At 44.5% G+C, this 23,280-nt stretch overlaps 2 protein-coding genes and 2 pseudogenes across 3 annotated transcripts; 1 reads left to right on the top strand and 3 right to left on the bottom strand.

Moving 5' to 3' along the window:
• The first annotated feature begins 279 nt into the window (after window positions 1–279).
• On the top strand, window positions 280–1,356 carry LOC121055004 (protein P54-like). The gene has a single exon (XM_040526328.1). The coding sequence runs from the start codon at window positions 280–282 to the stop codon at window positions 1,354–1,356; it is 1,077 nt and encodes a 358-aa protein (XP_040382262.1).
• A 458-nt stretch (window positions 1,357–1,814) lies between these two features.
• On the bottom strand, window positions 1,815–5,578 carry LOC102707048 (5-formyltetrahydrofolate cyclo-ligase, mitochondrial). Its single transcript, XM_006658671.3, has 7 exons — window positions 5,254–5,578; window positions 4,396–4,533; window positions 4,157–4,318; window positions 3,991–4,032; window positions 3,854–3,899; window positions 2,955–3,025; window positions 1,815–2,225 (listed from the first exon to the last, which is right to left on the bottom strand). Exons 1-7 carry the CDS (start codon window positions 5,522–5,524, stop codon window positions 2,092–2,094), a joined length of 864 nt encoding a protein of 287 aa, XP_006658734.2. The 5' UTR covers window positions 5,525–5,578; the 3' UTR covers window positions 1,815–2,091.
• Window positions 5,579–14,185: 8,607 nt separating this feature from the next.
• On the bottom strand, window positions 14,186–16,580 carry LOC102715596 (annotated as a pseudogene). The gene is made up of 2 exons (XR_423672.2): window positions 16,560–16,580; window positions 14,186–16,462 (listed from the first exon to the last, which is right to left on the bottom strand). The product of XR_423672.2 is annotated as a subtilisin-like protease SBT1.8 (transcript).
• A 2,039-nt stretch (window positions 16,581–18,619) lies between these two features.
• LOC102715319 lies at window positions 18,620–22,246 on the bottom strand (annotated as a pseudogene).
• Between the last annotated feature and the right edge of the window lie 1,034 nt (window positions 22,247–23,280).

Here is a 23,280-nt window from a genome sequence, read left to right as displayed (position 1 = left end):
CTAGTTGAACGTCTAATATGACAATAAAAAATTTTCATTTCGCTAATTATACAGCGCTACGCTTCTGCCAGTATTTTTATGGAAAGCGCCGACTGGAAGAGCCCGTCTCCTTCCTTCCTCCGCTGTATAAAAGCAGAGGAGAGTAGCCATCTCTACCTCCATCTAGGATTCGATTCGCGCGAGCTTCATAAACCCTAGAGAAACCCAGAGATCTCCCGCCTCCCTCGAGCTAACCGCCCTGAAGCGAGGAGCAAGAAGCACCTAGGAAGAGACACGAGCATGGTCGCCGCCGGGGAGACGCCTCCCAACCCTTCCGCAACCACCTGCCGCGCCGAGCCGGCGCCGTCGCGCAAGATACGCCTCCGCATCAAACCCATCAGAGTCGCGGCGCTGGAGCCGGGGGAGGACGCCGGCAGGGTAGCCGAGCGGCGGCGGGTCCGCGAGAAGGGGGAGCTCTCCACCAGCACCACCGAGCGCCGCCGCGAAGGTGAGGAGGGCAACGGCGCTAGCAAGGATGAGGAGGCGAGCGAGACGGAGGAGAGCGTGTCTTGCATCAGTACAACCACATCACCGGAGGCGGCGGCGTCGTGCAAGAAGGAAGAGACGACCCTGCCGGGTGCCCACGCTGCCGTCCGCGACGACGCCCCGTGCGATCAAGAACCGCAAGACCGGCGAGAGGAGGCAGCAGAAGGACTCCAAGAACGTGCAAGAACGAGAAGCTCGCTCACGCCATCAGCAACCACCTGCCTCGCTGAGCCGGCGCCATCGCGCAAGATACGCATCCGCATCAAACCCTTCAGAGTCGCGGCGGGTCCGGGGGAGGACGCCGGCAGGGTGGCCGAGCGGCGGCGGGCCTGCGAGAAGGAGCCGCTCTCCGCCAGCACCACCAAGTGCCGCAGCGAAGGCGAGGAGGGCTCCGGCGCTAGCAAGGAGGAGGAGGCGAGCGAGCCGGAGGCGGCGGCGTGCAAGAAGGAAGAGACGACCGTGGGCCGTGCCCACGCCGCCATAAGCGACGACGACGCGACGGCGACGCCCCACACGATCAAGAAGCGCAAGACCAGCGAGCGGAGCGAAGAGAATGACCGCGAGGGCGCGACACAATGCACAAGGATGAGCAGCCCGTGCGTCCAGCCCTCACCGGCGTCGCCGCCGTCGCCGTCGCCGGCGGCGCGGCCAGATCCCGATGCGGCGGAGAACTCGCTGCGCGCGGCCATCGACAAGGCCCGACCGCTCATGCGGAGGGACGTCACGCGGCAGAGGGAGAGGGAGGCGGCGCGACGGGAGCTGGCAAAGGTGGTCAGGACCGTCGAGTTCAACGATCCTTACATCTCACCCCAGGACGTGTTCAAGCCCTGATCATGGTGTCCTGGTAAGATTTCTGTAGCTTCTTTTAGGGCTCCATCCGTAGCTGTTAGCCATGTGTTTCTGATACCATTGACAGTTTTTGTGGTGAGCCAATGCTTGTTCATTATTCTTTTCTTGAACTAGAACTGAGCAAATTGCTCTGCTGTCAGTAGAAGATGAATAAATTCAGATGTACGTTGCCTATTCTGAACTGCAAGTGATACAATCAGATTTAGTGATTTGCCATCAATCAGAAGTTATCGTCGACACTGAACTGAGTGTTTTGTCATCTCAGTTACTACACTATCTACAAACATTTGGTTTCAAAAAAGAAAAACTATCTACAAACAAATTTTGCATGTACTGAATTCAGTACAGTACCATGAACACGCGGGCTAGAGTTCAGGGTTTCAGACAAGCCAACTGAGCAGTGAGCTCGCAAAAGCCACTCAATTTGAACGGACAACACAATCTTTTAGATAACGGATATCATTCCAGCCTCTTAAGGACGACACATTTTCAGGTCATACTCCATGAATATATATTGAACTTATTGTATGTTTGATCAAAGTTGTCATTACAATATGAACGACGAAGTTAGCTCATATTCAGAATACATATGCATTGTCTGACAAAATCACTTGATCGAAAAATTCCCAGCTTTGGTGAAGTATCTATCAGTCATGCAAGAGTTGTTTAGTGGAGAGGTGTTCACTGTCAATGGAAAGCAGAAACCAAGCAGCTTCATTACATTCTCGCCAATGCTGCAGGACTGATTGGAATAATGCCAGAGGATGAGACCAGAGCATCGATAGGAACATCTGTTGAGTTCACAGGGATGATGTCTTCCTCCATAATTTGCACCGAGTATGAAAGTGCGACTTGAAAAACACGAAACCAGACCATTAGTCTATAATTTAGCAAAGATAATAGTAGACACATCTCATCATTAAATATAACTATGAACTGCAACACCCAGAAGTTTGCTCACGATGATGCATACATATTCCACGGCATGTAGAAGCAAATGAAAATGCAAGTACAAGCTTTGGTTCAGTTACAATTTGAATGTAACTTCCAGCTGACTTGTTAATATACCATGTAGTTAAGGATCTAATCACCACAGTTTAGTTTCTGGAAGGACCCGAATCCCTGATACCCTTCATAATAGAATCCGTGACACCAGTTTAGTTTCTGGAAGGACCAGAATCCCTGATACCCCTCATAATAGAATCTGGCAGTTTGTTATGATATGATCATGAAATTTGGTTCAGTATTGTGGGCTAAACAAGACATCTTTGTAGTAGAGAATACAAAATATCATGTTAACACAATGAACTAACAGAACATATTAGGGACATAACAGTGTTGGCCCCTCTGTTCATGGTGCTGGTGCTACCTCAAAATGTTTCGCTCTGATACTGTTTCATTACGTAAAGGGGTCAATATGGGCACAAGGGCAAAGTAGAGCAACCAAACGTGCGATTTGCATAACTATAATAAACTAAAAAAACATAACTTGCTGCAAAGCCATGTGCTAAGAAATAACAAATGAAACGATTCCAAGTAAATAAAAACAATTGGACTTCTGAAAAATATGCACATCATACCTAGAAGAGGCTGATCCCACCCATTCTCTTCAGCAAGCTCTTGATATTTCATCAGAAATGTGTCATAGTACCTTTAATGAACAAGCATAGAGATATATCATTTAGATCAAGGAAATCTTTTGGCTCAACAATACCAAGCAAACTATCATAAATGAACTCCCGGTAACAGAATGGCATTGCAAATATTTGATGCTCATGTGCTCCTTGGCATTATATGCGTATTATAAGTACTTGATGAATTGTGGGCCATTAAGTAGATAATGTCAAACCAAATGAGGTAGAGTTGTGCAGGACTGGATGCTACACAATCTAAAATGAAAGGAAAGGTTGTAGCCGTGTGAACAGCCTGGGGTTTTCAAACTAACAGTAAATAAAACATTGAAAGTAACTTCCTGTATCCAATTGTCAAGTCGACCAAGATTCCATAAGATCTCATGTTTACACAACATGGTTCTAAATCGACAGGACACACTACAACCATTCAAGTACTCAACAACTAGCTCTTAGATCACTTAGACGGTCTGCAAATGTTATGACAGGTAGTTGATTTGCATATCAAGGAGATTCTACATCTATAAAATAATTTTAGCTTCGATGTTTAACTTCCTTTTTGTATTAATTGTTACTGTTGACACAAGGAATCGGAAGTTAGCAACATCACGATGCTATTCAGAGTACTAGATCCTTGCCTGAGAATAAAAGACAGTTCTTTGATATTGTTAGCAACATCAAGATGCTGTTCAGTTTATAGATGACTACATGGATTAAGTTGTTGGTAGCACCCAAATTTAGCAATTGAATCAATTCATAGATATTGGATAAAAATGACACTAATAGTATTTGGCAACTTCAATACAGGCAGCTCATGAACTGACAGATAGAATATTGTTTAGTCGTACCCTCCACCACGCCCTAATCTTCGGCCAGTTCTATCAAAAGCTTGCCCTGCATAAATATTAAATAACAATCATTATTCAAATGTATGTTGAGAGACAAAGAAAAAGTGTAATAAGAGATAAAGGATTAAAGGGCTTACCAGGCAAGAGAAAAAGATCAACAGGGGAAGAGGCTGATAACACTGTAAGGATAAAAAGAGGATCAGTGTAATGCATGTAAATCACGTTAGCTACCTAATGATGCAATGCCTTAATCACACACAGGAAAAGTTTCATTTCATTGTACCATGGGCATAAACTTCATACCTTCTTCACGAGTATTCCCACTAGCATCCAGGGGTGATGGTTCTAGAATATTCATTGAATTTTTTACTAAATCATCCATGGTAGTAATTTTGAGCATCCGCATATTGCGATTCTTATCTTCTACTCGAGGAACATAAAGGTCCTTTGCATGTCCATCATGTTCTTAAACAAAAAAGCAAGTGTTAGCAGCAGGAGAAAGAGAAAACAAAGGGCATATATGTATACAGGACAGGACTCACCAGAATTTGGAGATAATACTTCTGCCAGCATTTTTGACGTATCAACTTCTCGCAATTGTGGACAGCTTATATAAGCACATAACCGTTTACATTCTTTGAACCAAGAAGATTTCAAAATTGCGTTTTGAATAGCCTGGTCTGGAAAAGTAAGAAAAAATAAATCACATCCAAAAACTTCAACAAATCAGCATAAGCAAAACCCACTTTGTTCCAGCAACAGAAGCACAAGTACCAATGACATGTGCATTACCCTTCACAGGGGAGAAAAAAGCTACAGAAAAAAAAACTTTGTTCTAGTTATAGAAGCAGAGATAGTACGGTACTACATCCGTTTCATATTGTAAGACTTTCTAGCCTCGTCTAAATTTATCAATTGATGAATGTATATAATTTATATATATATCTAGATTCATTAACATTCATATGAATCTAGCCAATGGTAGAAAGTCTTAAATTATGAAACGTAGGGAGTAATATTCATTTCTCTTAGTGTCTTTCTGTGATTCTCTCACGATAGGTAGGTACTTGGATTCAATGCTACTAAAGAGACAATCTTAACGACGCCTATCATAAGGTTGGAATATCCCTAAGACGAACCCTTTGGTGCTAACCACCGATGGGAAATCGAAATGTACCACCAAGATAAATTTTGATCGCTTATTTGGACATAATTTCATCACTCTTTTCTATTGCGCCCTAATGAAATATGCCAACAGTAGCACAGTGAAAGCAGCAGTCCAAGTCAGCAAATCGACGAGCAGTTGGTGGCCAAACGGTTCAGCGATTGAGATCAGGGACAGCAACGGAATCAGCCAACATCCACACAGGTTAGCAGGAAGGGGAAAAGGGCGTCGTCACCTTCGCTGGCGCGCTGCTCGGGGGATAGGGCCCTGAGCGCCCTGCGCACCTCGGACCGCAGCGCGCGCTTCCGGTCGGCGACCGCGGCCTGCTCCGCCGCTGTCGACATGGCGGCGGTGGAGGCGGGCGGTGCCGGCGCGGACGCTCGCAGCCGCGAGGGAGTGAGGAGGAGCGCGAGGTGGTGGTGGCGGCGGCGGTAGGTGGGGGCGGGTGCGGCGCGGGGCAGGTGGAGGAGGCGCACCATCAGCGAGGTCGCGCCATTTTTAATCATCCCCCTCGTGAGTGTCAGTGTGCGCCTCCCTGTCCGCTCCGCCGCCGTGTCCTCTCTCTCGCCGCGCGGCCATCTCTTCCGCTGCCCCTTCGGGTGGAGGCGGAGTGGGCCGGGCCGAAGGCGGCCCACCAGCCCACCGGTGCTTAACGACTTTTATTGGATAAATTCAATGATTTGACATTTTTTTCTTTTTTAATTGTTTAAGTTGATATCCGTGAGTACTCCCTTCATCTTATAATATTATAATATTAGGTATAACTATTTTTCTTCTATGTCTCATAATATAATGCAAGTATATATTAATTATTAAATATTTTTTCTCTAAATTGGATTTATTTTTAAAATCTTAATCATCAAAACGTCCAACCATATTATATGCATGCATGCATATACTTAGTTAGTCTCATAGTTAATCTAAATAAGAAAGTGATTAACTCTTTCTTAATCTTTATGTTAGTGGTGGTTATATCTTATATTAGTATTATGAGATAGAGATAGTATGACATATAAGATCATCTGAGTCAATAACACTGGTCTAGAATGTCAAATAATTTAGCCTCAATCTTAAAAGTGTCAATGAAAATGGATAAGAGTGAAATCTTTTAGGGACGGAGTAATTATTATTTCGTGAATACATTCGCCAAGGGTTCTTTTTATGGAAAATTTAGAACGCAAGCGAAGATTGTTGATCTATCCCAGAACTATCAGATGTTCTAATGGTCTTTTTTAATCTGACCGAAGCATCAAGCTAAGGTAACTAGGTAAGACGAAAAGAATCACCTCAATAGTTCAATTTATCCTTTTTACATATTTCCTTTTACGTGAATTCTGGAAAACAGTCATCCAGAGAAATTAGTCCAGCCCAATCCATAACAAGCTAAGGTAAGATAGTTGTCACCTAGACACCACCTCAGATTGACCTGTTCAAGGCAATCAGCCCAGCCGTTTATTGTCAGCCGCTCATCTAAATTTAATCATTCATATATTCATTTAGATGATCATCTAAAACAGTTTTATCCTTCATATCTCTTTCTACTCTAGCAGATTATCATCTTCTATATTTCTTTAAAGAATGGAGAGAGAACATTCAAATATAAGTTTCTCTCTCCTAATATGGATGACATCTAAATAAAGAGGATATGGATAGATGTTCTGTTGGAGCTTATTTTTTATCCATCATCCTCTATTTTCAAGATAAATGATAGGACAGATGAACTGCTGGGATGCTTTTAGCTTATTATAGCTAAGCAGTGACCAGCAGAAACTTCCATCACTTAGCAGTTAAGCACCAAAGTTAAACCAGAAAAAGGAGTTGGACACCCGTAGGAGACTATTATGTCCAAGGCTGTGTAGATGTTATTTTAAGAACACAGCATATAACCTCTCTCAACTTAGTATGAACTCCTGAAACTTTTACTAATACTAGTGCCATACTGCCATCTGTGTTGTGTAGATGTTATTTTAAGTTATATAGGGGGTGTTTAGTTGGGGAAATGAAAAATTTTGGATGTTACATCAGACGTTTGACCGGTATCGGAATAGATTTTCGGACAAGAATAAAAAAACGAATTTTATGGCTCACCTAAAAACCACGACGAATCTTTTTGAGCCTAAGTAACCGTCACTAGCGCATGCAGTTTACAATAGCACTTATGGCTACGTATGGACTAATTAGGCTCAAAATATTCGTCTCACGATTTTCTTCCATAACTGTATAATTAGTTTTTTGTTTTATCCATATTTAATGCTCTGTTTATATATCCAAAGATTCAATGTGATGTTCTACGGGAAATTTTTGAAAACTAAACGGGGCCATAGCTAACATAATCCACATGCTAGTCTTCTAATGTGTTCCTACTGCTGTCAGTAAATGGCCAGCATACTAGTCTTGGTCAATTTTGGCCATGTGGTTCACATTGCTTAACACAACAGAAAAAAAATGAATTTTTGTAGGTCTAATCATGCTGTCATTTGCTGATGCTGATAGCTAGTTCCCTGTGGCCAGCGACTCAACTTTTTTGCTTTTATTAAGTATAAACAAAATGACTTATTATTGATTAAAAGATAATTTATAATTAATACTTTTATATGTGTTTTTTTAGCAATCTAAAAACAAAAGTTGAAAAATAAACCATAATTTTAAAACACCAAATCAACTTCAAATTTAAATTTTAAAATTTAAATAGTGGCTCATAAGCACAAGCATAAGCTAACTGATGGGGGGCATTACCTCCATTATACATTCTAAAATATTCTAAGTGGTCGTTGGATCTAGAGATTTTTTTTTACGGTCCCTTGTCACATCGGATATTTAGACGTTAATTAGGAATATTAACTATAGACAGATAACAAAACTAATTACATAAATAAATGCTATTTCATTAGACAAATTGTTTAAATCTAATTAATCTATAATTAGCAAATGTTTATTATAGAATCGCATTCGCTAATCATGGACTAATTAGGCTCAATAGATTCGTCTCGCGAAATGTTCCAGAGTATGGAGTGAGTTTTGTTAATAGTCTATATTTAATACTTCTAATTAGTTTGTCCCAAACATTCGACATGACATGACTTAAACAAAGTCAAGGGAAACAAATAGGGTCTAAGCCTCCTTAGATTTTTATGGATAATAATAAAGTGGACGTGCATGTAAAATATATACATTGATTAATAAATAAATCTATTGATTAATAAATAAATCTATATAGTATCAAAACATGTTATAATATAAAACGTAGTGAGTTATATTCTCCTAATGTTATGTAAGAGTTTCCGCATAAAGATGCGTGGTATACCTCCGCAAGCAACATACAATCAAAATAATATCCAACCAAATGCATTCTTCTTTTTCTTGTACTGAGTGTGGTACATGCATCATCATGATAGGATTGAACAGATCAGTTTGCTGTTCACGAAGATTTGGCGAATCCACAGCAGGAATTTCTTAAGCCTGTACTAAAAATTCTGGTTGTAATAAAGATCTTGTTCACATCATGACAAGATCTCCATGTGCCACTCTGTCCATTGATCTTTTCTATAGTTTATGATCGAGTCCATTTCAGATGTGCTATTGGCATCTACATCGACAGAATTTATGAAACTAACTGTCTATAGCCAATCTAATAGTCAATTTATATAATAGTTACATACTAACATACCAAATATATATTACCATGTCACACATGTCGTACACATAATACGTCTTGGAGTCCGTGCTGTAGCTGGCTATAAATCTGTAGTTCACTGCTTTTCTCTCTACTCTTTTATCTTATTAAAAATATTTACAGCCGGCTTATGTACACCCTCCGTCCCAAAATAAACCAATTTCTGTATTTTTAATTGAATTTTTGACTCTTCGTCTTATTTGAAATTTTTTTATGATTAATATTTTTATTTTTATTACATGATAAAACATAAATAGTACTTTGCATGTGGCTATTTTTTTTAATTTTTTAATAATTTTTTCAAATAAAACGGATGGTCAAACGCTCTATAAGCAAAAATCAGTATTCTGTTTTTTTGGGACGGAGTAGTACCTGCTACTGTAACTGGTCAAACGGTGGAGGGGATAAGTATTTATGTTTGGATCTACTGCATGACAGTGATATCAGGGCAGCGATTGCTTCCAAGTGTCTCAGAAAAGAAGACAAGTCAAAGTCTGAACCCAGTCTAAGAAGAGGAGCCACAAAAAGATTCTCCGGTAATGCTCAACCCAGTCAAAAGAGTGGAAAACTTGAGGAATTCTTGACAAGAATTCATATGACAATCCATGAACAACTCCAAAAATGATATTTTGAACTGTAATCGGTATATAGATTGTCTGAAATAACGAGACAAAGGTGAAAACTGAAAAGTCTTTTATCACGTTTTCTAGAAGTGTGAAGAAGGATGAAGGGCCGCTTCCACATAATGGTATTTTGGTCCTGTAAACTTCTCTACAAGATTCTGTAGTGAGTGCATGATATTTTACATCATGTACACTATAATGGTATTTTGGTCATGTAAACTTTTGATTCAGGTCAACAAATATGGAATCATCATCTAGTTCTAATTATGTGAAGCTCTGTTATTTTACATCATGTTTACACACATATTGGACAGTAACATAAGTACATAACCCATGTAGTGACGTCTCCACTCAAAAAAAAATTGTGATCTGAATTATGTAAGTGGTTCACAGCATTAAAAAATTCAACCAAATTAAGCTCTATCTCTACGGATAACTTTTTAGACCAAACAACTTGGGGAATTCAAACTTGCATGCTGACATTTGCCTCATGACATCAGATAAAGCCGGCTTCAATCCATCACGTGGTGATCTTTACGGTCACCAATGATAACCCTTTTCTTCTCGATCGAGCAGAAATGATACCAATCAACTTCCTAAATCATGCCCTCTGCATATGCATGCCCAAGTGCCCAATCACCGTTATGTACTGTAATCCTGTTTCACATTATAAAATATTCTCTATCTATATTTATATTATATATATATATATGTATATATATATATATATATTCATTTATTCATGGATTGATATGACCAAATCATCCTATAATATAGAGCAGATGGAGTAATTGTGAAGGAAAAGTTCTTCTAAATCACTAAATGGTTATTTTGAATTAGTCCGGAAATACCATCTTTAATATGGCAAGACCAACTCAAAGAAAACAGCATAAACATTATACTATTGCCTGAAGATTACGCACATGGTTGTATGATTGTGAAATCCAGCCATCCAACAGCTGTATCTTTCATATCCGTCCTCCTAACCAATGTAGCATTACAATACTTTTTTTGACGGAGTTTTTTTTTTGACGGACATTACAATACTTAGTCTTTGGAATTTGGAGTCAAGTCCAGCATTATTAATCGAGAGGCCCAATTGAGGTCCAGCATTAGTAATAGTCGAGAATTTTTCTGGCAAACCCAACAATCGAAAGCTACTAGGGGAGAAAAAAGGTAGGAAAAAGGGGAACCAAAGCAGAGAAAAAAGGGGTTGAAAAGAGATTCGAGTCATTGTGCACAAGGAGCAACAATTATTCTCTTTATCCTTCGTTAATCCTCACGCAGAATAATCGTGTGATTCGTGTCAGAAAGACCCAGGCGTAGGATACTAGAACGGTGCTGCACTAATTTGTATAAACCTTTTTAAAATGGTATTTAAACCATTTGAGAGGACAAGATCGATCAGACCTAGATGATGCCACTCAAAAAAAACAGTAGATTTTTCTGCCATCTTTTACTTCTATTTTACTGGTTGTTCAGTGCCATTGATGTGAGAAATCGAAAAATATGAGATGAAACAAAAAGTAGTTTCGTCTGACAGATAGATAGGTGCAGCGTTGTTGACCATGGACTGCTGAATTGTCACAAACCAGCAGGCTCTTCTTGCTCCATGCAACGAACTGGGCAGAGAGCGATCGGAATTCACAAATAATGTGAGGCAAAAGAACTAAAGAAGCATCAAAACTAGAGGAATCTAAAAGCCAAATTGGTCCATGAGACAGCTCCTGCTATATTGTCGCGGCACGCACATAAACACGAGCAGAATCCAGTGCCCAGAAAATTATTGTGGTCAGAACCTCGTTGTTCTGGTCTTTTTTACTTGGCACTATTTATGTACTATGTGCTGTCAATAGAGTATACTCCATCCATCGTAGATTCGTAGTGTCGCTTAACCTAGAGCCGTTGACCTGTAGTTTTCTCCAGATGGACCCGAATATGTCCACGATTCAGGCCTGTTTACAAAATCATTTTCCAGAAACATCATATCGAGTATTAAATATTGATAAAAATTAAAACTAATTACACTGAGAAAAATCGTGAGACAAATCTTTTAAGCCCAATTAATATATGATTAGTCATAAGTGTTACAATAACAATACGTGCTAATAACGAATTAATTAGACTCAAAAGATTTATCTCGTGGTTTCTAAACGAAATCTATAATTTATTTTATAATTAAACTATGTTTAATAGTATGTAGCCCAATCATTGCACACACCTCGTCATGGCTGGACGTCACTGGGAATCAGGTGTGAATACGCATCGTCCATCATCACATCATCAGTAGAAACGGCTGCGCCTCCTCCTCATCCCCATCCTCTATATAAAGCCATGTGTGTCTGCAGCTTGCAGAGAAGCACAGGAGAGGATACCACATACTGCATCAGTATGACAGTATCTTCAGAGAGCTGGAAGAACAAAAGTGGCAGGATTTTCAGGGTCTGCAGAGAGGAGGTGTTCTTGTTTGTGGAGGGTTTGGGCCCTGTGATCAGGAGAGATGACACCGACATCGCCGGAATCGGTTGGTGGCCTTGCACTTGCACCATGATGAAATTGGGATGATCCCGTTTGATGCAGGTGTCATCTCCCCTGAACACGGGACTCAACTAGCCCTGAATGGCTGAATGCATAGCATACCTCGATGATTCTTCCTTCGGTTTCGTCACACTCTTTTTTGCTGTGTTTTGCTAAGTCGAAGGAACCACAAGGTAATCCCTGATGTGCTAATATGCAAATGGCTACTTGCCTCCTCGATTGGTCCTCTCTCTCTCTCTCTCTCTCTCTCTCTGATTGATTATGTTCGAGGTCTGGGCGTCTGGCAGAGTCCTGCAGAGACATGTAGTCTTGATTGAGTAAGCATGATGCATTTAAGCATTTTCCCTTTGGCCCAATTTACCCAATCCTAGGTGCTACTGCTTCATGTACATGAAGAAAATCACACTATCTATTTGTTTCGAATAATTTCAGAAACATGAATAGTACGATGTTGTGTTGTGCCTATGGTTTTCCGCTGCAGGCTGCAGGGTACGACTGTGTTCTTTGCTTCATATTTTTTCCCTGTTTTTAATCCACACGTTCTTCAAAAACACTAAACAATGTGTTTTTTTAAAAAAAATATAAATTCATCGTCTCACAATTTTAATACATATTTTTAATTTTATATTAGTTAATTTTATTATCTATGCACTTAATAGGCATCACATAAATTAAAAAAAACTCACAGGAAAGCCGAACTAGAATCGTCAAATCGGCAGGCGACAGCAAGACGCACCGGAACCGGATTGGTCGAGCTCCCTGCTCCTCACGCGACTCACGAGTACGAGTGGCCCCCGAATGATTTGACTGAACAGACACAGTGCCACATGTGAAGCTGTGGGCCTTCGGGCCGGGCCTCTCAGGCCCATCAGCACAGAAGGCCGAGGCCCAACACAACCACGGGAGGAAGGCCCATCATGTTGCTGTCAGTTTTTGCTCGGAACAGCAGCTCAGCCCCTGATCATGTCATATTGTAATTTTGAGTCTGGACTTTGTAGTTAGAGCAAATTTACCATCAAACATCTTTGAGAAGATATTTGAGAAGGTACCGTGAGGTATCACTATTTTCTATGTAAAATTTAATATTCTTGATACCTTAGATATTAAGAGGTACTATCTCCGTTTCATAATGTAAGATGTTTAACTTTTTTGGCCGTAATGTTTGGTTATTCGTCTTATTTAAAAATTTAGTACAAATATAACAAATGACAACTCGTGTTTAATGTTCTTTTGATAATAAAGTAATTCACATGCAAAATAAATGTTATTTTCATAATTTTTTAAATAAGACAAATGTTCAAACATCGTAAGAAAAAAAAGTTAAACATCTTATATTATGAAAATGGAAGAAGTATCAAAATTTATATAGAAAAAACGATATCTGCTGATACCTTCTAAAGAATAGTAAAAGTACTCAAGGAAGTTAGGTCTGAATTCGTGCGGTTCTGTCTGGTTCCTTTGACTTAGCTTTTGTTGTTGTTGTTATCAGATAAAATCACCTCAATTCCTGTGTTTAGCCGGTGGTTCGATCATTATTTTGCTGTTTCATGTTATAATTGTGCGCGTAAAGATAAGAATAATTGTATGTGTTGCCTGTTCTGAAGGAACATAAATACAAGTGTACTACAGAAGTGTACCGCACAGTCCGCACTTTATACTTTTAGTGTTGAGGTTCACTTGGCACGTTATGGTTAAGTAAAAGTTCTGTGGAATAATTTTTTCGTAAATTCAAAATCCATATCACGTTTCTGTAAAGAGTTTTTTTATCATCCTTAAAAAAGTAGCTCAAGGTATCATATATTTTAGTGTAAAAAAGAAGATAGTTTCTACCTTGAGGTACCAAAATTTATACTAAAATTTTTGGTACCTGAGATATTTTTCAAGGATGGTAGAACATGTAGTGCCTAGTAATCTACATGTTATTTTTTTTGTTAATGGAAATGGAAGGGGTTGTTACCCTTCTTTCTCAAAAAAAAAAAAAAGTAAACTACATACCAGTTTCCGCCGCTGCTGGATGCAGTGGAAAATTATAAGCATTAAAACTGCCGTCCCCTATGAACTAGATTGTTCCCAACTTCCCACAGGACAATGGACAATTATTTTAAAAGAATAATGATCAGTTTGGAGGTAAAAGAACAATTTTAAGGGAAAAGAGAGAGATGAACAGGATTTAGCTGCCAAAATTTGCGATTTCCATTGACAACTCTCAGAAGTACAGAACAAAATAATGCATTATTCGTGTTCTTCCATGACAGATCAGCCCATCAAGTCACCAACATTGCATCACTCCCAAGTTTGATTCCACTACTGCTCGCAGCATCGCATCCGTTCAGTTAGTTCCACATGAACACCACAGGGCTCCTTACCTGATGCTTCCGATTCTCCCACGAGATGTGTCCGAAATCCCAGCTCTGAGATTTCGCGTGTCCTCTCTTCACGCTCCTGAACTCCACCGTGTAGCTCTTCTTCTCGTTCTTCTCCTTGAACTCCAGTGTCGCCGGCTTCACGGTCACCTTCACGCCGGCCGGCGCCAACACGGACACGCTGTACGTCTCTGGCTTCTCGTACACCTTTGTCACCGTCCGTGTCAGCGTGCGGACGTGGGTGCTGCCGTTGAAGGCGACGACGAACGACGGGTAGTTGAGGTCGGCTGGGCCGCCGGGAAGCGTCGTCGTGCACCCGGCCGTGTCGGGGACGAACACGCGGAGCTGCTCGACGGTGTAGTTGAGGCTGCAGAGGAAGGCGACGTAGTCCTTCACGCCGGCGTCGTAGACGAGTCCCGGGTCCACGGCGAGCTGCGGGCGGACGTGACCTGCTCCTGCCGCCAGCGGCGTCGCGCTCGTGAAGGTGGCGTTGGCGACGGCTTGTTCGACGCCCTGGTCGGTGATGTCGCGGCATCTGTTATCGAGCGTGGCCGCGGTGGCATCATCGCGGAGCGTATCATGGCCGGCGTCCAGTCTCCGTGCCTCTTCTTGATCAGCGCCGCCACGCCGGCGGCGTGCGGGCACGCCATGGATGTCCCCGACATGATGTTGTAGTTGGATCTCCTCGTGTCCCGGTCATACATTGACACGGGGAAGTCGCTCGGCCATGCTGCAAGAATGTTCAGTCCCGGCGCGAGAACGTCGGGCTTGAGGAGCTCCGGGACGACGGAGTTGGGCCCCCGCGACGAGAAGCCCACCGCCGTCGGTGCCCGGTTCTCGCCGGTGACCGTCTCGCAGGCGAAGCCGAACGACGCCACCGGGTTCGCCATCGACTCCATGTAGTCCCTGAGCTTCTCGGCCTTGGAGTAGCTGAGAGTGAGACCCGGGAGGGTGAAGGCTTTGGATACCACTCCGTCGCCGTGCCATTCGTCACCGTCCACGGCGACTAGGCCTGCTCCACCGGCGTCCTGCAGCAGCATGCCCGCATAGACACCGCCGAGTCGCAGGCACACGACAACCTTGCCCATGACGACGTCGGGCGAGATGGTCTCCTCATCGCAGGTGCGGAGCAACACGAGTGGTGTCATGGCGGTGCGCGTGGCCTTCATGGCGTAGAGGGACTGCCCGATGAGGACCTCCCCGCTGCCGAGCGTGAGGTTCGCCGGGAAAAGCCGGTCCACGGCGCCGGCGCCGACGGTGGTCATCCACGGCGCCACGTTGCACACGGTGTATGGCCGTGGGCCTCTGTTGCCGCTGGCGAGGACGACGAACACGCCCTCGCGCTGGGCGCCAAACGTGGCGATCGCGAGGCTGTCGATGTAGAACGGGACCGGGTAGCAGCCGAGGGAGAGGGAGATAATGTCCACGCCATCTCTCACCGCGGCGTCGATCCCCGCGATAATGGCCGCGTCGCTGAAGCCCATGTGGCCGCCGGCGGCCCCGCCGCACTTGTACATGGCGATCCTTGTCTTAGGCGCCACCCCCCTCGCCGTCCCGCGCGCGAACATGAAGAGGCCGGCGCCGTCAACCTCAGAGCCGGCGGCCGTCGACGCCACGTGCGACGGAGAAGTCCTTGGCGCCGACGAGCTTGTTTTTGCACAGGCTGGAGTCGAGCCCAACGCAGCCGCCCTTCCAGCTACGCCGGACGGGGCCGAGGCCACTGTCGTTGAAGCTCGGGCTCTCCGGCCAGATGCCGGAGTCAATGACGCCGATGATGACGCCGTCGCCGAAGTCCGTGTCGCTCCACAGGCCGTACTCCGGGTCGAGGCCGATGAACCCCGGCGACCTCGTGGTCTGCGGGTAGTACATCCTGCCCTCACGCACGGCGGTCACTCCAGGGACGCGGGACATGCGCCGGGCCTCGTCAGCGGCGAGGCGCACCGCGAAGCCGTGCATGACGGTGTCGTAGGTGTACAGGATGCGGCCGGCTGCGGCGAGGGTTCCGTTGGTGGTGGCGCGAGGAGAGTGCGTAGCCACCATGGAGATGTACCAGTGCTCGAGGGTGACAAAGCGGGACGGCTTGAGGAGGTGGTTGGCGTGGACGATGTAGGTGTTCGACAGCTGCTCGGTGCTGTTCTTGGGCTTCGGAATGAAGGCCGAGTGGGTGAGCTGCGCAAGGAGGAGGAGCAATGCCAAGGACTGCAAGGGTTTGAAGGTCGAAGACGCCATCGTTGATGGGTGTGGAAGCTTTTGGTGAAGGAATGCTTGCGTAGTAATGGCTCTTATATGCAGGCCGAACTATGCAGGGCTTAGATATTTGTTCCGGTCTAATAAAAAGTACTACCTCGAGATATCGGTATCTCATGATATTAAATTATTTCTCATCATTGGATCTAGTTGAGTATGATTGATGTCGTTAGATCAAACGATCAAAAACAATTTAATATAATAAGATATCGGTACCTCGAGATACTTTTTATTGGACTTATCGAGTACCAACAGGTCACACACTTATCCAACATAAAGAGAAACAGTAGGACTGTCACACGCTCCAGGGTGGTGTAAGCTGACACAGTGGCACTTGCAAAGAACTAAGATATGGTAAGAGGTCTTATTATTGAAAGATCATTAATTAGTGTATCCAATTGAGAAGCTGAGACAAACTAATACCTCCTTTGGAAGTTAGAACAAAGGGCTGGCCTCTATCAATTCATTTGAAAGTTTGGCATAATGCACTATTCTAGAGGAATTTTAAAGTAAATTAGCTATGAGGTGACTGTGTTTTTTCCTCATGTCATCCAAGCAACAGCCTTTGCTTTTTTTTTTATTGGAAACTTAGCCCAAATAGAAAACTTAGCATCTTAAATAACCAAATCTAAAATTTGCTCGTATGGAAATTTACTCTAAGAATCTTAGATGCTACTCAAGTCACTGCAACCCTAGACTATATTACTCTTTCTAAATCTCATAGGAATTTAATGAACAAGACATTCTAAATCCCATCTGTGTTCGACAATCCCGTGTTCCCGGAAGGGACATGGTGTGTTGAAGAATTTTTCATTTGTGTATCTATGCAAGAAATGATCCCGTACCATTAGTAGTTTTTTTAATAATACTTACAATTATTAGTGAATTTGTTTCCCATGATTTTTTTCCTCTCCACCGTGAGAGGGTTTTTCACATAAAATCTCTCATATCTATTTTGATCTATTATCCTTAACACCTGTCATTTTTATGAAACCAAACGTAAAAGATCTTTTTCGATGTTATGCATTTGGAAAATGAAATTGTACATAAGACCCCTGAAATTGTTTGTTGTGTCTTCGCACAAACTACACGATGAAATGCAATGCAAAGATCCTCTGGCATTCTCCACGAACGGCACTGAAGCCTACAACGAGTGTCACCAGAGATAGACAGAGGCCTTAACATGGAGCTGCAGGTCATTCTTAATTTAGCTGGCTGAATGGGAGGAAGCAACAGTGAACGCTTTGGACTGTGAAACAAAATCAGTTTGAACTAACACACTTCAGCAGGGAACATGCCAATAGGATGCCAGGCCATGCTTGGCAGAATATAAATTGTAAGCAGCTTTTAGAAAAAAAAGTGATAGTTTTGGTTATATCATGGTGACTAAGGCCATAGGAGGCCCAAAAAAAAAAAATCTGCAATTTTCCATTTCAACCTAGGATAGCTAGAAATAAGCATCTTAATAGCAACTTCTGCTCCATTATTCAGACTGAAATGGCCTCCATTATTCAGAATGAGAGTCTCTCAGTTGACACAATTGGTACACCCTCTTATGATCCATCATCATGTTTATGCTCATATACTTGGGGGTGTATGTATGCTGCAGTGCACTAGCAAGTTGCAACAACTCTGAAACACAACAGCTCGTTTACTCGTACAGACAACTACAGAGCGTGCTTACTACTTAGGCCCTGATCATGACATGCATCCTGAGGTCTTAATACGTGGTTCCTCCTGCTTCCCTTGGCTTACCTTCGTTGTTGCTGCCGTATAAAATCACCTTACTGTGTTTAACCATTGGTTTAATCAGCGATTTTGTTTTCATGTTGTAATTGCGTAGATAGATCGAGATGGTAAGTCTTGTATATGAAGGATCAAACTGTAAGAATTGATTCACTTGGCATGCCATGTATAAGTGAAAGTTCTATAGAAGAACTTTTCTGTGGGTTCTTGTTTGTCAAGTGCACCTAAGTCCAAATTCTTAAACGAAGAACAGGTAGTAAAGTAGAGGCAAAGTGCCTGATGGCCTCTCAACTGATCACAAATGTTTCAGACCAGTGAATAGTGATGAGTTAAGAACATTTTAAGAGAGAGAGAGAGAGAGAGAGGTCAACATTATTCCAACGTTTAGGATTTCCATTCATAATTCTCACAACTACACTTAAAAAAAGAGCAAATTCTTCGTCTTCCCTGAAAAATCAACACATCAAGTCATCAACACTGCATCGCTTCCAAGTATGTGTCTACTGCTTGCAGCATTGCATCTGTCAGTTAATTAGTTCCACATGAACACCACAGGGCTCCTTACCTGATGCTTCCGATTCTCCCACGCGATGTGCCCGAAATCCCAGCTCTGAGATTTCGCGTGTCCTCTCTTCACGCTCCTGAACTCCACCGTGTAGCTCTTCTTCTCGTTCTTCTCCTTGAACTCCAGTGTCGCCGGCTTCACGGTCACCTTCACGCCGGCCGGCGCCGACACGGCCACGCGGTACGTCTCCGGCTTCTCGTACACCTTGGTCACCGTCCGTGTCAGTTTGCGGACGTGGCCGTGGGTGCTGCCGTTGAAGGCGACGACGAACGACGGGTAGTTGAGGTTGGCTGGGCCGCCGGGGAGCGTCGTCGTGCACCCGGTCGTGTCGGGGACGAACACGCGGAGCTGCTCGACGGTGTAGTTGAGGCTGCAGAGGAAGTCGACGTAGTCCTTCACGCCGGCGTCGTAGACGAGCCCCGGGTCCGCGGCGAGCTGCGGGCGGACGTGCCCTGCCCCCGCCGCCAGGGGCGTCGCGCTCGTGAAGGTGGCGTTGGCGACGCGTTGTTGAACGCCCTGGTCGGTGATGTCGCGGCCGCTGTTGTCTAATGTGGCCGCGGTGGTCATCATCCCGGAGCGTATCATGGCCGGCGTCCAGTCTCCGTGCCTCTTCTTGATCAGCGCCGCCACGCCGGCGGCGTGCGGGCACGCCATGGATGTCCCCGACATGATGTTGTAGTTGGATCTCCTCGTGTCCGGGTCAAACACTGACACGGGGACGTCGCTCGGCCATGCAGCAAGAATGTTCAGTCCCGGCGCGAGAACGTCGGGCTTGAGGAGCTCGGGAACGACGGAGTTGGGCCCCCGCGACGAGAAGCCCACAGCCGTCGGTGCCCGGTTCTCGCCGGTGACCGTCTCGCAGGCGAAGCCAAACGACGCCACCGGGTTCGCCTCTGACTCCATGTAGTCCATGAGCTTCTCGGACTTGGAATAGCTGAGAGTGAGAGCCGGGAGGGTGAAGGCTTCGGCTACCACTCCGTCCCCGTGCCATTCGTGACCGTCCACAGCGACTAGCCCAGCTCCACCGGCGTCCTGCAGCAGCCTGGCCACATAGACGCCGCCGAATCGCAGGCACACGACGACTTTGCCCATGACGACGTCGGGCAAGAGGCTCTGCTCGTCGCAGGAGGTGAGGAGCACGAGCGGTGTCATGGTGGTGTGCGTGGCCTTCATGGTGTAGAGGGACTGGCCGATGAGCACCTCCCCGCTGCCGAGCGTGAGGTTTGCCGGGAACAGCCGGTCCACGGCGGCGGCGCCGACGGTGGTCACCCACGGGGCCACGTTGCTGACGGAGTATGGCCCTGGGCCGTCGTTGCCGCCGGCGAGGGCGACGAACACGCCCTCGCGCTCGGCGCCGAGCGTGGCGATGGCGAGGCTGTCGTCGTAGAACGGGACCGGGAAGCCGCCGAGGGAGATGGAGATGATGTCCACGCCGTCTTTCACCGCGGAGTCGATTGCCGCGATAATGGCCGCGTCGCTGCAGCCAATGTGGCCGCCGCACTTGTACATGGCGACCCTCGCCTTGGGCGCTACCCCCCTCGCGGTGCCCCGGGCGAACATGAACAGGCCGGCGTCGTGGACCTCGGAGCCGGCGGCCGTCGACGCCACGTGCGTCCCGTGCCCGAACTCATCCCTCGGAGAGGAGGGGCCGCCAACCTCCGCCGCGGAGAAGTCCTTGGCGCCGACGAGCTTGTTGTTGCACAGGGTGGCGTCTAGCCCCACGCACCCGCCCTTCCAGCTACGCCGAACGGGGCCGAGCCCGCTGTCGTTGAAGCTCGGGCTCTCCGGCCAGATGCCGGAGTCAACGAAGCCGATAATGACGCCGTCGCCGAAGTCCGTGTCGCTCCACAGGCCGTACTCCGGGTCGAGGCCGATGAACCCCGGCGACCTCGTTGTCTGCGGGTAGTACATCCTGCCCTCACGCACGGCGGTCACGCCAGGGACGCGGGACATGCACCGGGCCTCGTCGGCGGCGAGGCGCACCGCGAAGCCGTGCATGACGGTGTCGTAGGTGTACAGGATGCGGCCGGCTGCGGAGGCGACGGTGCCGTTGGTGGCGGCGCGAGGAGAGTGCGTCGCCACCATGGAGATGTACCAGTGCTCGAGGGTGGCGAAGCGGGGCGGCTTGAGGAGGTGGTTGGCATGGACGACGTAGGTGTTCGACAGCTGAGGCCTGTGTTCGATGCGGTTCTTGGGCTTCGGAACGAAGGCCGAGTTGGTGAGCTGCGCGAGGAGGAGAAACAATGCCAATGACTGCAAGGGTTTGGAGGTCGACGACGCCATTGTTGATGGAATGATGGGTGTAAGATCGAGCTTGTGGTGAAGGAATGCGTGCGTAGTAATGGCTTTTATAGAGCCGTGGCTCATTCGATCAGGTCTTCTTGCCTAGTGCCAATCTGTTATATATGGAATACCTAGCAAAGAAAATAAAGAAGAAGAAACAGGAATAAAACAATCACGCGCACTGGCATAAGGCCGGCACATACGATTGTGATTATTATCCGACTCTCTTCGTTGTTAAGCAAATAAGATGATAGAGAGGAGAAAGATACGAGACGAGAGGAAAATAGTTATTCGCATGACAACAGTTTAGAGTCGACTATTTGTATTTATTTAAAAAAAATTTTGTTGCATGTGGTAGATTAAAAGGAAAGAAGAGTAATAAACATATATTTTATAGTATTAATGAAGAAATCATACCTGACTCTACTTTTGTACATACAAGTTAGATTTGCTGATGTGGATGAGAAAAGAGTCAATACTAGGCTCTACCTTTGAATATGCCCTCATACAAGGATATGGACTGATCGGCTAACACTAGTGGGTATGGTGTTTAACTGATTGTTAACATACTCGTGTATTACAACAAATCTGTATAACTGGAAATAGGCTGGAAGTTTATTTTAGGCTTTTGTTTTGTCCTCTCCCATTGTGTGCTTAAGGTGAAAAGTGGGACGAAAGTAGGGAAAGCAGTTTTATAAGATGAGATAAAGGCGATAATTCCCCATACATTTGAAAAAGAAAACTAAGATAAAATAGAGGGGGTAAAGCTTCTACATCCCTCCATTACCTTATTTTTTTGTGATTTTTTAAGATAAAATTAAGGGGTCCGCTGGCTACTGTCCAACTGCTGTTATTCTGAAACCAACTTAAACCTTTTTATTTTTAAACACTCATAAATTCTGAAGTTAAGAACTCATCTATTGAAATTGTATATAATAATATGAACATTTGCACAAACTACCGCTAAAATACAATGCAACAATCATGTGACAATCTATGGAAATAGTACACCTCCATGGGGTACAAGAGATATCATGGGGAGGGATTAGAATTCATTTCCCACCTAGAATAAATGTAGCTTGCAACCCTAACCACCCGTATGCTCTTTGTTGTTATATACATACTACTCTGTCTCGAAATATTTAAACATATTATTAGATATGACATACCATAAATCTTGATACAACCATAGCATTAAATTGTATCACACCCAGTACTACGTTTAAATATTTCGAGACCAGAGATAGAGTAAACTATCATGCTTTCATTGTCGTTAGATATATTACTTGACATGGAGCTACAAGTTATTCTTAGCAGAATGAATTGGAGGAGGAAGCAACAACGCATGCTTGGGTTGTGAAACAACATCCAAAAATGATGTACTTCTTCCACGTGCAAATATTTGATATTGGCTAGTTAAAAAAAATAAAGTAGCCAACTTCAAAAAAAAAAGTTAGGAGGGAGCACGTCATAGACATGGCCAAATGGGGTGGGGGCCCAATGTACAGGCCTTGGCATAAATAAGCAATGATGGGTCTGCATAGCCCGGGTATGATTGGAGATCGGTCGGCGCCTTAGGGCAGCTTCCTGTGATTTAAGAAGGTACATAGAAAAGAGAAAAACATACGAGAGACGTGTAATACATTGGGCTAAGGGTGCTAGGCTAGAATTTATTAGCACTTATGTCTTACTTTGGTACTTGGTGCTTAGATTAAAAAATATTTTAGCTAAAACATGTAAGGTTGAAGGATGGAGATATTTGGAAAAGAATGATTTTTTTATCATAATGGGGCCCACCTTAGTGTAACCTATACAAGATACAACATTGGAACATTATTTACTCAACTAGCATGCTATGACATATCTATTCTTATACCTTTCTAAGAAAATAAATATTAGAGATACCATTATTAGTCTATTGGCCAACACACCATGCCACAATTGTTACGTGCTGGCATGAGCGCGTCAGACCGACCCCACTTGTATTTTTCCATTTTCTCATATTTTTCCTATTTTCCTAAATTCTGCATATGTTTTCTATTTTTCTTATTTTTTTTAAAAAAATTATTTCCATATTTTTTCCTAATTTTCACTTTTTTTTCTTTTTTCTGCCTCCATTTTCGGTTTTTGTGGGCCACACGTGCTAATGGACTTCGCCAGCCCACGCGCCTATTTGGGCCCGTGCCAGCACGACATGGCCTGTAGCCTCCTTGGGCTATGGCCT

The sequence above is a fragment of the Oryza brachyantha genome, chromosome 7 (genome assembly GCF_000231095.2).
Source record: "Oryza brachyantha chromosome 7, ObraRS2, whole genome shotgun sequence".
NCBI classification, from domain to species: Eukaryota; Viridiplantae; Streptophyta; class Magnoliopsida; order Poales; family Poaceae; genus Oryza; species Oryza brachyantha.
This window is presented reverse-complemented; position numbering and strand designations above follow the sequence as displayed.